This window comes from Pteropus alecto, unplaced genomic scaffold, assembly GCF_000325575.1.
Source record: "Pteropus alecto unplaced genomic scaffold, ASM32557v1 scaffold86, whole genome shotgun sequence".
NCBI classification, from domain to species: Eukaryota; Metazoa; Chordata; class Mammalia; order Chiroptera; family Pteropodidae; genus Pteropus; species Pteropus alecto.
This window is the reverse complement of record NW_006442109.1, coordinates 7,823,843-7,841,204: the sequence shown is the minus strand read 5'-3', so window position 1 is coordinate 7,841,204 and position 17,362 is coordinate 7,823,843. Positions and strand designations below refer to the sequence as shown.

General features: G+C 36.9%; 1 protein-coding gene across 1 annotated transcript; it reads left to right on the top strand.

Moving 5' to 3' along the window:
- The first annotated feature begins 205 nt into the window (after positions 1–205).
- FEM1B (fem-1 homolog B) lies at positions 206–16,317 on the top strand. The gene is made up of 2 exons (XM_006920220.3): positions 206–1,136; positions 9,995–16,317. The coding sequence occupies exons 1-2, from the start codon at positions 889–891 to the stop codon at positions 11,628–11,630; spliced, it is 1,884 nt and encodes a 627-aa protein (XP_006920282.1). The 5' UTR covers positions 206–888; the 3' UTR covers positions 11,631–16,317.
- Positions 16,318–17,362: the final 1,045 nt, after the last annotated feature.

Sequence of the window (17,362 nt, the reverse complement as noted above, 5' to 3'; positions counted from 1 at the left end):
TCTCTGCCCCTAGCTAGGGACCCCCAGGGCCGTGTGGGGCGAGGGGGAGGCTCCAGGCGTCAAGGGCATTGAGGACATCCAGGCCCTAATTGGAGATGGGCCAATTTCGCGCAGCAGAACCTTTCTTCACCAAGGCTTCGTTTGCTAGCCGGTCGACTTTGGAAGAGACACCCCACTTAACCGTCCCTCCCGCTCGCACCCTCCCCCTCCTGGCCCTGTCTGCAGAGGCTCGCATTCTTCCTCGCCCCGAGGTCCGGGGCTGCTGCCGCGGGAGCGTACCGCATCGCTCCTGGGGCCTCCCACGCGTGGAGTTCTGAAGCCATCGACAGCGCTTGGCACGTCTGAGCTCCGGTGGGCGAGGGCCTGCAGGTTTCCTCCAGCTAGGGAGGACGGAGAGCGGAGGCGGAGGCGGAGGCGGAGGCGGAGGCAGTTTCAGGCCTTAGGCCGGGCGGGCGGTGTAGGGTGAGACGCGCCCATCATTCGCCATCCGGGGCGCGCGCGGCTCCATTAGGACCTCACCGGCGACCCGTAGCTCGGGCACGCGCTTGTCGCAGCCCGCAGGAAGGAGGGGTCCGGCCTGAGGCCCGGGACGGCGGCCGCCATGGAGATCCCCTCGGCCCAGGGCCCGCGCCTGGGGCCTTGGGGGCGGCCCTGACCGCCCTCCTGCCTGCCGGGGCTGGGTCGCGGACGTGCCCCCGGCTGCAGTCGGCCACTTCTGCCTCTCCACCCTCCCCGGGCCGCGCAGCAGCTTGGGCGCGGCGGCGGCGACGGCGCCCTGTTGAATGGGCTGTGAGGGCCCAGGTTTGAAGCGCTGGCGAACGCGGCCTCCGGGGGCGCAAGGCAGCAGCAGCGGTGGCGACCAAACGGGTGTTGGAGTTGGCGGCGGCCATGGAAGGCCTGGCTGGCTATGTATACAAAGCGGCCAGCGAGGGCAAGGTGCTGACCCTAGCCGCCTTGCTTCTCAACCGGTCTGAAAGCGATATCCGCTATCTGCTAGGCTATGTGAGCCAGCAGGGAGGGCAGCGCTCCACGCCCCTCATCATCGCAGCTCGCAATGGCCACGCCAAGGTGGTGCGCTTGCTGTTGGAACACTACCGGGTGCAGACTCAGCAGACTGGCACTGTCCGCTTCGACGGGTAGGTACACCCCAACTCCAGCCTCCTCTCCCACGCGCGCGGACCTACCATTTCACGGGTCCTACCCTTACTCTTCTTCATGGAGGTATCACTTCTCCCTTGTTGTACCTCGTCCATCCCCATTAATGCCTACTTCATCTTCCAGGGTAAATACTCCATCCCATGGTTTGCTGCTCATCCTCATCGGCCCCTACTTCTTATTCCCTCTATAGGAAAATAGCCACACCCTCTGTCTTGATGTCTGATAGATGGATGTTCTTTAGATAGTCTGTGAAGAAGCAGTACGGAAGAGGTGGCTGCCTTTTCAGGTTTTACTTTTACCAGTATCGAGGTTGTAATCGAGATCAGAAATTAACAAGGTCAGCAGTTAACATTGAAGACCTCTGATGAGTTATTTGGCCAACCAATTTTTACCCCTGCAAGTGAGTGGTCTTATAAAGCCCTCGGTGGGTTTCTGGGGCCTTAATGTCAAAATAAGCCCCTAGAACCAGAAGCAGCTCCAGCCTCTTGAGGAATTGTCATGCAGCCAGACATCCCCAGACATTCTGACTCTTCCACATTGCTGGGGGTAGATATGTTGACTGCAAAAATGTCACTGGACCGGGTGTAGGAGATGATGCCATTGTTAAATTACATGTTATCCTGTGATGTGGGGAAGCTTGATAATTTACTGTTATTGGAGGTGGGCAGTTCTAAAATTCAAATTGTCATAGTTAAAATTTGCCCTTTTGGTTTAATTGAACATGTTTTTGGGGTATGATAATGGTGAGCTGGGTTCGTAGGTTTAACGTTGTCCTCTTTTATGTGCTGGATGATAATAAGTGTTTTACAATGGCGTAAAGATTTTGCTTGATTGATTGCATTTGTTTTTGTTGACTTGTGCCAGTACATAAGCAAGCTATTCTGATATTTTCTTTTGAGGTAGTTGTTGTCCAAGTGTAAAAATATGTATCTCTAGTTTTAATTATTAAAAACTGCTTGGTTAAAACCTGATTTAAAAAATCACTTTTTGAGGATGACTAAGGCATTGTTGAAATTTGACAGACTCTTTTTTAGGTTTAAATAATAAAGGCTTTTTGTTATGTTTTATATTAGAGGAAAATATTTTAGAGTATTACATTTTAATGAAATGATAGTCCACGGTAGTAGTTAATCTCTGGTACCACCTCTGTACACATTAAGGAGATGGTCTTTCATGTTGACCAAAGATAGCAACTTGATTCAGTTTGCTTTCCTATACTGGCTTCTGTGTCCTTTCTATAGCTCTCTGCATTCCCACAGCCTTATTCCCAGAGGAGAGGAATGAAGCAGAATGACCTCTGAACTTCCAGGACCATTCCAAGCACCTGCATCTATGGAGATATGAATCTCTGCAAAAATAGCTGCTGGGAACAATGATGCTAAGGAACCTGCTGAAGCCTATTTGGATGAGAGGAGAATAGTCGCAAAAAACATAGTTTTCTAAAGCATTAGGGAAGGCTTTGCTTATCTTTCTTAATTATTAAAGAGAAAAGTATTTTGAGGTAGCAATTAAAGAACCTGAAATGACTAGAAATGTAGCATTGAGACTAGATAGTAACTTACCTTGCCCAGTAATCTGCACTGGCCAATGACATTAAGAAGTACAGTGAACAAACATTTATTGAATACCTACTGGGCGCCAGGCTCTGTGGTAGGTTTTGGGCATACAGAGATGAATAATATACTGTTCTCACTGTGGAGGAAGACAGTCTAGTTGGGGGCAGCAGGGAGAAATAGGTATATCAATGAGTACTTGCAGATGCTATGCCATTTAGGATTATAGAAATCATTCAGATTACTGAGAGGGCAGAGGAAGAAGTGTGCTCAGCTTTTCCTGGGAGAATCAAAGAAGGCTTCACAGCTAGGCGATATTTGAGCTCAGCCTTCAAGGATAGCAGAAAGTGAAGAAGAGGGGCAGTAGTATGGTGCACTTGCAATGACAAGTGTTTCAGTGCAGTTGCAGGAAGGGATTCAAGCTGGGGAAATTAAGAAGATTGTAGGAGACTGGAGAGAAGTGGAGGCCAGATTTTGATGATCCTTGTGTAAAATAATAAGAGTCAGACTGGTGAGTCTGCAGTCAAATATTTGTCATTCGTGATTTTTGTCTGAGCATTCTTGAATCTTTTTTGTTTATGGATTGTTAAAATTATCAACTTATTAGCTGCTATGTTAAAGTAGTTTAGTATATATTTATTAAATAGCTATGATGGGCCTAGCCCTGTGCCATATTGTGTGGAAGATACAGAAAAAGTTTTACTTTTGAAGAGCTTACCAATTATAGCAAAAGAGAATCGGAGTTCATGGCCACCTTTCTGCCTACTCACACCACTCTCTGAGATTACTTTTGCAGTTTATCCCAGTCATTTTGGCATTTCAAAACTAGATAAAGAGGGTGTTATTTGCAAATGTCATGATTTCACTTTTTACTCATTCCAGACATTGTGAAAATGTTAGCTTGAGTGAGGTGTTCACAATATGAAGCTCACCCTTTCCTTTGGGGTGGCTTTGATGTACTTGGCCAACCCCCCATCCTTAGATTTTATTGGCTCTTGAGGCGTATGGCCAGGTGAGGACAAACTGGTTCTCTGTGCATGCTGAAGTAGATTAATGTTTGCTAATTTTTAGTCATTTTTGTACCGTCACATTTTTTTGCCAAATTATTCACAACCTATCCTGTGATTTGTCCAATATATATATTTTAAAAAGTCTCACTTAAGCAACAGTACTTGTGGGTTTGGTATGGGGTGTGTGTGTGTGTGTGTGTGTGTGTGTGTGTGTGTGTGTGTGTTTGAGAGGGAGACATTAAAACATTAAAATACCATTAAAAATTTAAAGTCTATGTTCTGCCTAAAAACATCTATAATACCTTAGGAAACAAAACTGGATTCATAATAGAGCTTCTGGGGGAAGGGACCACCCACGTAGATTAAACTTCACAGTGATACTTGAATCCTTGTTCACATTTTTAGGAGTAACATTTGATATTTTACTTATGGCTTAATATATGAAGGGCAAAATTGACATAGATGAGTGAACAAGAAGACAAGTTATATGAATGGAAATGAAAGAAGAACTTTTAGTTAGAGAATGGGAAGATGTTAAGAATGTTATAGCAATGGAACAGAACAAAGGAGAAGTGTCATGTGACCATAGAATATTGTACCAGCTTGAGCTTTGAGGGCCTGACTGCTCTGTGCCAGAATTTGTGGGAACCCCTGTAATAGAACAGGTTTTCAGACATGGATGGGAAGGAGAACACAGGATCTCTGGGAATTTTGAGGCTTTTTGTTGAGTATTCTTTCTTTTAAAGTCAGAGTTAGTACTAATACTTTTAATGAATGTCCAGGTAGAAGAAAGGCGTGAGGGGCATAATTTGACTTAATTTAGAAAGCCATTGCCAGTATATATTTCCAGGAAATACAGTTGATCTAATAAATGATTTTAAGGACTTTGATTAAAATAAAGTGCTGATTATTTACATGTAATAGATTTTTATTTCTCTTTCAAATGCTTGAATCAGACTTTTATTTCATATTGAACCAGGAAATAGGTGAGCTTTAGTTTTGTGATCAGAAATATTATCTTTTATTGTGAAATGTCTCCATCATATGATACATACATTTTGTTTAAAAAGGTGAATATCAGATTATAGTTTCTTGATTTTTAAGATGAGGGTTTGCATTGCAATTTTGGATTGAGTCTAGAAAGATCATTGTTTTATAGTGCTTCTCTAGGCACTAAATAATTGCATTAATTTTATTATATTTTTATTTTCTGTTATAAACACGTTTATATTTTGTTTTGAGGCAGCATATGCTTCTAATTCTAGCTGAATTTTATAGACAAAGGAATGTCTTAGATGTTAGGATCATAATTCTCTTTAATCTGTTTAATATTTTTGTTTAGACTTAGAATTTAAAAATGCACTACAGCTAATGTTTCTGTAGGACTAGTCATTTTAAAATACAGTCTGCAGTGAATTTGTCATAAATGAAAGAATTTTAATTACCTCAGTGAAAACAGATAATTGAAACTTTTTTGAGGCTTCTGTCGTACAAAAATAAGGAGAAATGGAAATTATTAGGCTTTATCAGGGAAAATATTAAACTTATAAAAACCAAGTGAAGTATATACTTGTAATTTAATTTCTACTCTTACATCATTCTTGGAAATTTGATGTCAGAAAAATATTTTAATTACTTTTATCTCCTTTTTAATCTTTAAAATGGGGGTCATATTTATCTTGTACTATTATTTCCAGAGTTACAGATAATGTATGTGAATGCCTACTTTAATGTAACATTTCTTGAGTTTTAGATAGCTTAGATTCATGTTCCTGGCATATAATAATTTTATATTTTTAAAGGTGCAAGAAAACATTGTAACTATGTGAATATAATTAAACATTAACTATATTTTTAGATTATATTAATAATCAGTTTGAAAAAATGCTTTTTAAACTGAAACAAATGTTTGAACAATGACATGGACTATGAATACTTATATTTGATGCATTTTATAGTTTCCAAAGGACTTTTGTATTTTAAATCTCATGTAAACCTTTTAGTTGTATATCTGTAAAGTGGGCATATTAATGGTGTCTAATAGAATAATTGGGAGGAGGGTATTAGAATTAAATGAGATATATTGCATATTAAGCATTAGTGCTTGGTACGTTGGAAATATTTATTAGCTATTTTTATTTAAACTTTCTTTAAATTGATTTGTGCCTTTTTTGTTTTTGTTTTTAATTGCACCTATTTTTAGTTAAGATATGACATTTAGTAAGGCGAATAAATCTTCAGTGTACAGTGTGTAATCACCTTCTAGATCAATATTTACAATGTTTTTATCACTGTAAAAGTTTCTCTTGTGCTCTTTCTCAGACAATTCCCCTCCTTTCCCCTCCCAGACATAATGATTATTCTGTCTTCTATCACCATAGATTAGTTTTGCCTATACTTTAACTTCCAGTGAATGGAATTATAACTATACTCTTTTCTGTCTGTTTTCTTCCCCCTTAACATTGTCAGAGTTTCATCCATGTAGTCACATGTATCAGTTCGTTTGTTTGTTTATTTATAATGCTGTGATTCCATTGGAGGAACATATGGCAATTACTTATCTTATTGATGCATATTTTGGTTGTTTCCAGTGTTTGACTATTATGAATAAAGCTGCTATGAATATTTTTGTATAGGTTTTCTGGTGTACTTTTGTATTCATTTCTCTTCAGTATATACCAAGGAGTGGAATTGCTCTGGATCATAGAGTTGGTGTATGTTCGATTTGCTCAACTTACATAGTTCTTGCCAAACAGTTTTCCCAAAGTGGTTGAACTAAATTACATTTCTACTGGCGTTTTCCACCAGCAATGGGAGTTTGCTTATCTCCACATCCTGGTCAACACTTAGTATAGTCATGTCAATCCTATTAATTTTAGCTCTTCTGGTGGGTGTATATTGGTAACTACTGGTTTTAATTTGCATCCCTCTGGTGAGTAATTATCTTGAACATCTTTTCATACATTTATTGGTCATTTGGATATCTTTTGTGAAGTATACTTGTTCAGTCTTTGCACCTATTTTTTCAATTAGATTGTTTGCCTTTTCTTATTGATGTGTCAAATATAGCCAATGCACATATCTTCTCCCTGTGAATCTATTGCTGATTCACTTTCTTCACAATATCTTTTGATGAATAGAGGTTTTTAATTTTAATAAAGTCTAATGAAATCAATTTTTTTCTTTTATGGTTAGTTTTGTTTTTGCATTCTGTATTAGAAATTGTCATCAATCCCAAGGTCATGAAGGTAGTCTTATTTTTTTTAGAAGCTTTTATTGTTTCGCTTTTCATATTATATAGATCTATGCTACTTCTCTAATTTTTGTGTACAGTCAAGGTTAATTTTTTTACCTACAGACATCTAGTTGCTTCAGCACCATTTGTTAAAAAGACCATACTTTCTACCAGGATTTCATTGGAGTTTTTGTCATAAATCAAGTAACTCTGTGTGTGAATCTATTTCTGGAGTTTTTTTTTCTTATTTGTTCTACTGATATATTGGTCTATCCTTGTGCTAGTGCCATACTATCTTAATCACTGTAGTTTGTCTTCTGATTTTCTTTTTCTTTCAAAATTATCTTGGTGGTTCTAAGTCCTTTGTGTTTCTATATACATTTTAGAATTGGCTTCTCAATTTCTGCACATATGTCTGCATACATGTGTGCATGCACACACACACACACACACACACACACACACTTGCTGGGATTTCGATTTAGATTGCATAGACTCTATAGATCATTTTGGGGGAGAATTGACATCTTAACATTACTGAGTTTTCTAAACTATGAACATGGAATATTTCTCCATTTATTTAGGTCTTTATATCAGGAATGTTTTGTAGTTTTTAATGTAGAGAACTTATATATTTTTCATTAGATTCATTCCTAAATATTGATATTTTCTGTTGCTGTTGTCAGTGGTATTTTTGGCAGTGAAAGAAAAAATTTTGAACTCTGTGGATATAATCATGACAGAAATGTACTAAGTGAATTTTAATTGAACTGAATTGTTTGCAGAAGGTATAGTTGGCAACCACTAAAATGTATTATGGATATAATGTCTTATTTTCTTGATTCATTCTTTAGTTTAAAAAATTAACAGTTAAATGGCATTTTAAAAATAAAAATTTGAAAGAAACTTAAGTAGGCTTCTATTTTTTTTTGAGGTATAGCTTCCCTGTAGTAAAATGCACAACTTTAAGTGTGCAGTTTGATGAGTTTTTTCCTCAATATCCACCCATGTAGCCACTATCTAGATCAAGATATAGGACATTTCCAGTCAATCTTGTACCCTTCCTCTATAGGTAACCACATACGTAACTTTTAAGGCTTTGCTTATAAACATTTGTGTCATATTGACATTGAATAAGTAGTTGCTTTTGAGTTATTATAAAGTGGGTTTTTTACTTTCAGCAGAAATAGTAGTGTTGTTTTGGGAGTATTGTTAATTGGGGTTAAACTATGATGTTTATATTTTACTAGAGGGATTGTACTCTTTTTTTTTTTTCACTGCATGGGAGGTATAATTTGACTTGTGTTATAAGGTTGTATAGTGAGAAGCTCACTAGTGAGGTGTTTGGTAATTCATTGCTCTAGTGAATATTGCTTTTGGTTGACCTTTTTCCTTAATACTTCCAAGTATGTATACTTATTTTAGTGGTTCTAGCACAGCAGATCTGAGCATCTCCAGCAAAAATCTACTTTTAGGTCTGATGGTCAAGAATAGGATGAAAAGTTGGGAAATGGAAGTTGGGGAAAAATTGAAAAGATCAGAAAGATTGGCCTACTAGCAAGCTGATTTTATATAAGTGGTGAACCTAGCACTTCTTAGACACTCAGTAAGTAAGTGATGACTATGAAGCCTCAAAGTCCAATCACAGACTGAAGGCCAAGGAAGATACCTCCTTGGTTTTTGGAAAGTGCTTGTTGTTTCCTGCTGTTAGTATTTTTTCCCCAATGGATTAGTTGAGGAACACACAGACACACAGTATACACATACACACAAATACATATATATTTTTTAGACTTTTAAATTGACGTATAACATATAGAGACATTACATTATTTAAATACATTGATTAAAAGTGTATATATAAATGTTTCTCAAATAACATGTTTGTTTAATAAAGTCCCTGTTGTGCTTCCTGCCATTCACTACCTCACCCCAAAGGTAACCAGTATCTTGACTTCTAACACCACGTATACGTATATAAATGTAATAATATAATATAATATGTACTATGTTCATTTGATTTGCTCAGCATCATGTGTATGTGATCCACATTGTTGAAGGAGCGGTAATTGTTTCATTCTCTTTGCTGTATAGAGTAAGTATAATATCTAATAGCTTAGATAATCTTAGGGCAAAGTTCTGCTTAAATACTTTTCTCCCTAAAGCAGTTTCTAACACAGTGTTAATATAGGGATTGGAGAGGCATTTTTACTGAGAGAAACAGGTACCCAAGGAATACTAGGAAGGAGGAACATGCTGTGTTCTCTTAAGAGCCAGTGCATCAGCTTGGTGGTAAAGAAGTTACACACCTCCATACATTTCCTCTGTGTTTTGTGAAATTTATTTACTCTTTCTTTTTTGCAAATACATTTAGTTTATTATTAAATGATATTTCAAAAATATCTCATCATTGCCTTTTTTTAAATGAGTTAAATATAAAAGTCAGAAAAATCTGGTAGTTTATTTCTACATCTAACATGTAGAAGCCATAAAATGGTTTTCACAGTATCATAATACTTCACAACTTTGTCAAAAATATAGATGTTAGATATAGATATGGGAATTAAGGATGTATCACAAGAAAGCACACCAGAAGCCAGTTCTGAAAATAATAAATGCTGACCCTTATTTGAGAAGTACACTTACTAAGATTCAATATTAATGAGGCATAATTACTAGATGCTTTCAAATAAAACTGTCTAATTTTTGAAATGTCGAAAATGTCATTGTATGAAAATTTGAAGAAGGGTTAGAAATCATGTGAAATTTATTTACTTTTGCTAGTAGAAAGGTTTTTTTTTTTAGGTTTATATACTTTGGTAATAACAGTAATAGCTAATGTTTATAGGGCTCGTACTAGGTACAAGTACTATGCAAAGCGATTTACTTAAACTACTTGATTTTACTTTCACCAAAACTAATGTTTTGTTAATATTCTGTACTTTGAAGTTTTGGTCAGTGCAAATGAATACATTCTTTAAACTTATATTAGGGTATGTGGCTTCCAGTTTCTAACTCTTTGTTCTTTTCACGAATAGATATGTCATTGATGGTGCCACTGCTCTTTGGTGTGCAGCAGGAGCAGGACATTTTGAAGTTGTTAAACTTCTTGTCAGTCATGGAGCCAATGTGAACCACACTACAGTAACTAACTCAACCCCCCTGCGTGCAGCTTGCTTTGATGGCCGACTGGACATTGTGAAATACTTGGTTGAAAATAATGCCAACATCAGCATTGCCAACAAGTACGACAACACTTGCCTAATGATTGCAGCATATAAGGGACACACTGATGTGGTCAGATACCTTTTAGAACAACGTGCTGATCCCAATGCTAAAGCACATTGTGGAGCCACAGCATTGCACTTTGCAGCTGAAGCTGGGCACATAGACATTGTAAAAGAGCTGATAAAATGGCGTGCTGCTATAGTAGTGAACGGCCATGGGATGACACCATTAAAAGTGGCTGCTGAAAGCTGTAAAGCTGATGTTGTCGAACTGTTGCTCTCTCATGCCGATTGTGACCGAAGAAGTCGGATTGAAGCTTTGGAACTCTTGGGTGCCTCCTTTGCAAATGACCGTGAGAACTATGACATCATGAAGACATACCACTATTTATATTTAGCCATGTTGGAGAGGTTTCAGGATGGTGATAATATTCTTGAGAAAGAGGTCCTCCCACCAATCCATGCTTATGGGAATAGAACTGAATGTAGAAATCCTCAGGAACTGGAATCCATTCGGCAAGACAGAGATGCTCTTCATATGGAAGGCCTTATAGTTCGGGAACGGATTTTAGGTGCCGACAATATTGATGTTTCTCATCCCATCATTTACAGGGGAGCTGTTTATGCAGATAACATGGAATTTGAACAGTGTATCAAGTTGTGGCTTCACGCCCTGCACCTCAGACAGAAAGGTAACAGGAATACCCACAAAGATCTTCTTCGATTTGCTCAAGTTTTCTCACAGATGATACATTTGAATGAAACTGTGAAGGCCCCAGACATAGAATGTGTTTTGAGATGCAGTGTTTTGGAAATAGAACAGAGTATGAACAGAGTACGAAATATTTCAGATGCTGATGTCCACAATGCTATGGACAATTATGAATGTAATCTCTATACCTTTCTGTATTTAGTGTGCATCTCCACCAAAACACAGTGCAGTGAAGAAGATCAGTGCAAAATTAACAAGCAGATCTACAACCTGATTCATCTTGATCCCAGAACTCGGGAAGGTTTCACCTTGCTGCATCTAGCTGTCAATTCGAATACCCCAGTTGATGATTTCCACACCAATGATGTCTGCAGCTTTCCAAATGCGCTTGTCACCAAGCTCCTGCTGGACTGTGGTGCTGAGGTGAATGCTGTGGACAATGAGGGGAACAGTGCCCTGCATATTATCGTTCAGTACAACAGGCCCATCAGTGATTTTTTGACCTTGCACTCTATCATCATTAGCCTAGTTGAAGCTGGCGCTCACACTGACATGACAAATAAACAGAATAAGACTCCGCTAGACAAAAGTACAACTGGGGTATCTGAAATACTACTTAAAACTCAAATGAAGATGAGTCTCAAGTGCCTGGCTGCCCGAGCAGTTCGGGCTAATGACATTAACTACCAAGACCAGATCCCCAGAACTCTTGAAGAGTTTGTTGGATTTCATTAAGTGACTGGATATGTAAAATCGTTTAATGTGGTGCTAAAAAGTAAAGAACTTTAATCACAGACAATAGAATTATGTGTTCATAAATTCTGCTTATCTTTCCACTACCTTTCTCTCTTCTCATCCTTCCTTAGTTCTGTATTTTGTCTTTTTGCCTCATTGGGTAATTGATTGCAGATACACTTGAAACAAAGCCACATTGTTTAGGTGTAACTAAGGTGTTTGAATATTGGTTACTTAACTATTTTTCTTTTTTTCTTTTTGTAAGGAATGAATATAAAATATTTTGTTTATGCAATAAGGAACATTTATGATTTGAAGTTGATAATGTTGAAAACTGCCTACAAAAGTATTTCTGTTAAGCCTTTGTCAGCATGTTATCCTTGCAGCAGGTTTGAGGATTTCATGAGGAAAAACAACTACAAAAGAACACTAAAAGTAATGGAATGCAGGTGTTCTGCACATGCCAAACTGCTGTAGGTAATTTACATTCTTCCATTATTTATGTGGAGTGATAATACATTACACTAGGAGGATTTAATAAAATATAGCTGCAGATTAATCTGAAAAATGTGCTAATTAATAATAGTTACAAATTTATAAAGTTAAATCCATTGAAATTGTCGCATTATGCTAGGTGATATATACAAAGTAGTAATAATCTTAAAGCAACTTTTCAGAGAATATTGATGGACTATTTGCCTTTAGGCTTCGAATTCTAAAATTCTTTGAAGTCTCTGTTTTAATATAGTTTATCTAAATTGCAGCAGTCTGCATTTGACTCATCTCACAGACATGTAAAAATTATGAATGCTATGCTTTTTGTGAAACAAATTGTCATATATAGTTCCACGTTCTATTTTTGTTCCTTTCTCCCTTTCCTTCTGTGTAGTATCTTTTAAAATTTGGAAACTACTTTTCCAGAGGGCATTATTTGTGCCTCCCCAATAAGGTGTGTATGACAGATGAAAAGGAACCAGGATATTTTTCATTTTTTCACTTTGTTTACTTAGTCTGTGATAAGAAGTAGAAAATATCACTAGTGTGGTATAGGAAATTAATGTTTTTGATGATGAAAATAATTTGCAATGCCACTTTGAAAGCTATTTCTGTCTGAGAGCTGCAGACTTTTCAACCACAAAATGTCACTTATTCTGACAGGCTGTACAGAGGTCTTTATGATTTTTGTTTTGTTTTGTTTTGTTTAAATGGCAACATTTTAAGTGTCAGACTAAAAGTGTATTCTGTGATTATCTTTTAAGCATCACAGAAATTCAAGTAAAGGGTACACACCTATTTTTATTAATGTTAAAAATGATAAAGTAAAATTAGCTATAATTGTATTTTTCTCTCTAGTGCCAAATGAATGCCTTAGCTACTCATAGTGCATGGTACTGTAAGTGAAGATCTACAGCCTTTTTTTTTTTTTCGTTAATGAAAAGCATTATAATGATGTAGCAACATCAGATACAAACTTAAAAAAAAACCTGTAAAGTTTCAGTTTTATGTATGGATATTGCTCTTTGAAGTATAAGCGAAAGGTTGCAGTTAGATCAGTATAAAACATAATGACCAAGCCAAAATCTGCACCTAGGGGCCTTAAATAAAATGGTGATACCCCACAAAATGAAATACTTTGAAGGGTGGGAGGGACTAGAAGGGGGAACTTTAAAAACTTTTCCCCCAAGAGTGCAAGATACTTTTACAGCTACTGTAGTTATACTTCGTGTGTCTTCTTGCTTCAGTTAGGAATGTTTTGATGGTAAATTCTGTCATGATAATATATTTCTGTTTTCCTAACCTGCGATTTTTACAAGTAAGATTGTTAAGATGTTTTAAAGGGAGATATTTGAGCCCTAATTCGAAAATTATTGGCCTTGATCCTCCTGGTGTGAATCAAGGAAATGCTGTACCTTGCTTTTGGCAACTCTCATGGACTGAAAGAGAAAATACACCTCCTCAAGGTGAGTGAATCACGCCTTTCCACAGCTCAGACCAGACCCTATACATTTGAGAAAAGGCCTGCTTATTTGACAGTTTGAGGAATGGCTATGACACTTGATATTCAGTTCGTTCCATTATTAATGTATATGATTTTTAAACATCAAAACTTAAAATGTTGGATAATGTTGCATGTTTTAAAAAACATTTCATCGCGTTGGCTACCCAGGACCATCACTGTTTTAGATATTATTTATAAAATGAGGATAATGATTATATGTATATATCTAGACATCAAAATTTAATGATAGTGTTTTTGAGAAGGGAGGACTGAATGCTAGAGAAAGTAAACCTGCTGACTGAAATGTTGACAAAGTTAGAGAAATAATTTGAAGACAGTGGAATAAACTACGAACTCTCTAATGGTAACTTTTTTTTTTTTTTACTATAGTATAGTAGTACATTGTATACTATATTGCTAAGGATCTAATTCTGTCTTGTAAAATAAATCCAAATTTGTATTGTGAAACACCTGTATAAAACCATTCTTGAAACAAGTGATCTACATGCCTGTTTTTATTTGTTTTTGGTAGAATTATTTTTAAATGTTTAGCCAAACCCTTCCCAAGCTTAAGTTTTTTTTTGTTTGTTTGTTTGTTTTTATAAGGAAAATAGGTAAGAAAGGTGGTAGTTCTGTATCTCAGCTCTCTGAGAACTTTAGGCTGTCCATTTTCCAGCCATTTTGTCATTTTGTTTCTTATTGGTAAGATTACCCTTTGGATTGTAAGTCTTTCTTGATAACATTACAAATTCAATCAGAACTTTTGTCTTACTCAATAATTGTCATAAATTTGGTCGAACTAGAGGCCCAGGTGGATGAATCCCTGGGCAAAACATGTGAAACCTAGCTTGGTTTTATGCTTTTAATATAGTTGGTGAAATTGAGTTCTCAAGTTTAGGTAACTACTTAACTCAAGGAACAGGCAGCAAATCTGTCCCCTCAACTGATAAAGAATGAGGGCATTTTTGGCATAAGAACTCTGACACAACATTGTTTTTTTAAGTCTACCCTGGATTGCTCTAGTAGGCCACAGTCTAACTACATTAAGGTTCTTTGCTGTGGGCAATTCCAACAGACAAACACCAAAAGGCAAGCTTTGGTCTTGCTGGTTTCCGGGAAGGGTTTTGTTTCATGATACAATCATTGATTAATAACTAGTAATTATGAGAAACTTACGTATGATAGCACTAGGTAAAATAAAATATGATTTGGAAGCAGCAGCTCCCTAAGAATGAACTCTGCATTTGGCAAGCATTTTTGAAAATTAAAATCCCAAGGGAACAACACCTTGTCACCAGTTTCCATTACAGTCGAAGCAGCTCCTCCATAAATAAGACCATTTTGGATTATTCGAGCAGAAGTATTTTTTTTTGTTTGGACTGGGGCAGGGTGAGGAGTGAGTTGCTGGACCTTAGATTACAGTTTGCTGGTTTTAGAAACAGATCGAACTAGTGAATAGATGGATAAAAGTATAAAGGACTTGTTTTTATGATAGATTTTCTGTAAAAATCTTAACTGTTCTTTTTCAGGCTAGCCAGATGTATTAATATACAGATGACTATGCTGTTTTCCTTACCGACTATACTATAACATTAAAATGGGTTAAAGAAATCTAAACTCTGTTTTTGCTCTATGAAAAGTTACTAGTTCAGAAGATTCTAAGCTGTGTGCTCATTGCTACTGTGAAAATGCACAGCTCTGCTCTGGATACCTTCTCTGGAAAGTAGAAAGCTCCCAGTTACGTATGGCTCATTGCAGGGCTTTCTCATACATTTCTGGCAGATTTGCCCAAATCTTCAGATGGGCTGGGTTCTATAGCATTCCCTCCCCCAGGTATGGGATCTAAAATAAATACTACACTGATAGTGGTGATAGATATATTAATTTTTAAAACTATAAATGTGGTCTCTAGTCCTAGGTTTGTGGTGTGTTCCTTTGGGTTAATTGGAAGGGAAGGGAAACTGATTTTGGTTATGGGGAGTGTATCTTGATGTGTGTGCAGGGGTGAGTATTGCTAAATTATTAACAACTTTTCATTTAGGGGGTTGAGTCACATGATGTATGGCCTAATCAGAAAAATGAAGGAGCAAAGATGCAAGCTTTGCCAAGTGATGAAGTGAACAAGGTTTTGTATCTGTTTTTTTTTGTTTTGTTTTTTGTTTTTTAATCAAGTGTTGTAAAATCTATGCATGGCTTTTTTTTTCGTTGTTGCTTAGTAACTGGTAGAGGAGAAAATATGAGGGAAAAAAGCCCTCAGCTTTGCTAACCAATCTTTTCAGAGGTACATAGTTCGGGAGTAAAATCTGACTGGCCTAACATGTTGAAAGATCCTGTCCTTTGTAATATTCACCCCATCCCACAATCCTCCATGTAGAGGAACTAAATGGTTGTATTATAGTAATTCACTGTGATTTATAACAAACCAGTGATGTCATTCTATTGTGCACTTTTGTCAAACAAACCATTTACGTGACTTTAATAAACTTAGTAAACTTGCCGACTGCACCAGAGGTCTATTAGTGATTTATATATTGCATGACATTTTCTATTTGAGTTTGACATGTAGAATTATTTTTAATTTCATGGTAGTCTACAGTCCTAATAGCCCAGCTAATTTGAAACTAACAATATTGCTGTGTAAAAGGAAAAAAATGGTGTTTGTGTTCAGTAAATGTTTGAAAAAAATTACCTCGAAGTTTGTGTCTTTATTGTTCAGTGTGCTTTAGCTGAGATGATCTTTGGCTGAATTCATTTGGGAAAAAAGTTGTTATACATGTGCATGGGAAAAGAATTCAGTAAAGAAAAATTCAAATAGAGGAGAAACAAAATTCCCTTCTCATCCCTCTCTGCCTCCCATTTGGACTATTCAGAGGGTAATCACCATTACTAGTTTTTTGAGTAGCTTCCCCCAATTTTCTGTGCATATATGTATTCTTTTCATTTTTTAAAAATACAAGTGGACTTTTACCTTTCTTCTGCATCTTGTCTTTTTCGTTTACTATATCTTAGGTTTTTTTCCCCTCATTTTGGTGTGTGTGTATATATGTGTGTGTATATATATATACACACACATATATACACACACACAAAAACCCATAGCATTTCTGTGAGTGTACCTGAAATTTATTTAACCAGGTCTTATTAATGAACTTTTAGGTTTTCAGTTTACTGATACTCCAAATAATGTTTCAGTGAACTTCCTAATATACTGTATTCACAGAACAAATTCATTCCTAGCACTGGAATTTCTGGTTTAGTGACTAAGATCTTGGTAGATGTTATCAAATTGCCTTCCATCTCCCTTATTGCCATCAGATATTACCTAATCATTTAGTTTTTGCCAAGGCGATAGATGAAAAATAGTATTTCATGGTTTTGATTTCCATTCCTTTATTATGAATGGGGTTAACACTTTCATATATTTACTGACCTTTACATTTCTTTGTTTGCTTTTGGCTTATGGTCTTTTTCTTATTAGAAATTCTTTGGAAGTTTAAGGAAATTTTCTCTGTCATATGACAGTTTATAGTTTGTTTTTTGACTTTAGTAGTTTTTATAGCAGAATTTCAAAGTTTTAGGTAGCTAGACTTTTTTTTTAATGAATTCTGAGTTTTGTTCTTGCTGCTTATAAGGTTGTCTCCATTCCAAGGTCATACATAAATCATTTTTAGCTGTGTTTTCTAGTCCTTTTATGGCTTCTTCCTCTTCTTTCCTTCCTCCTTTTCTCCTCCTC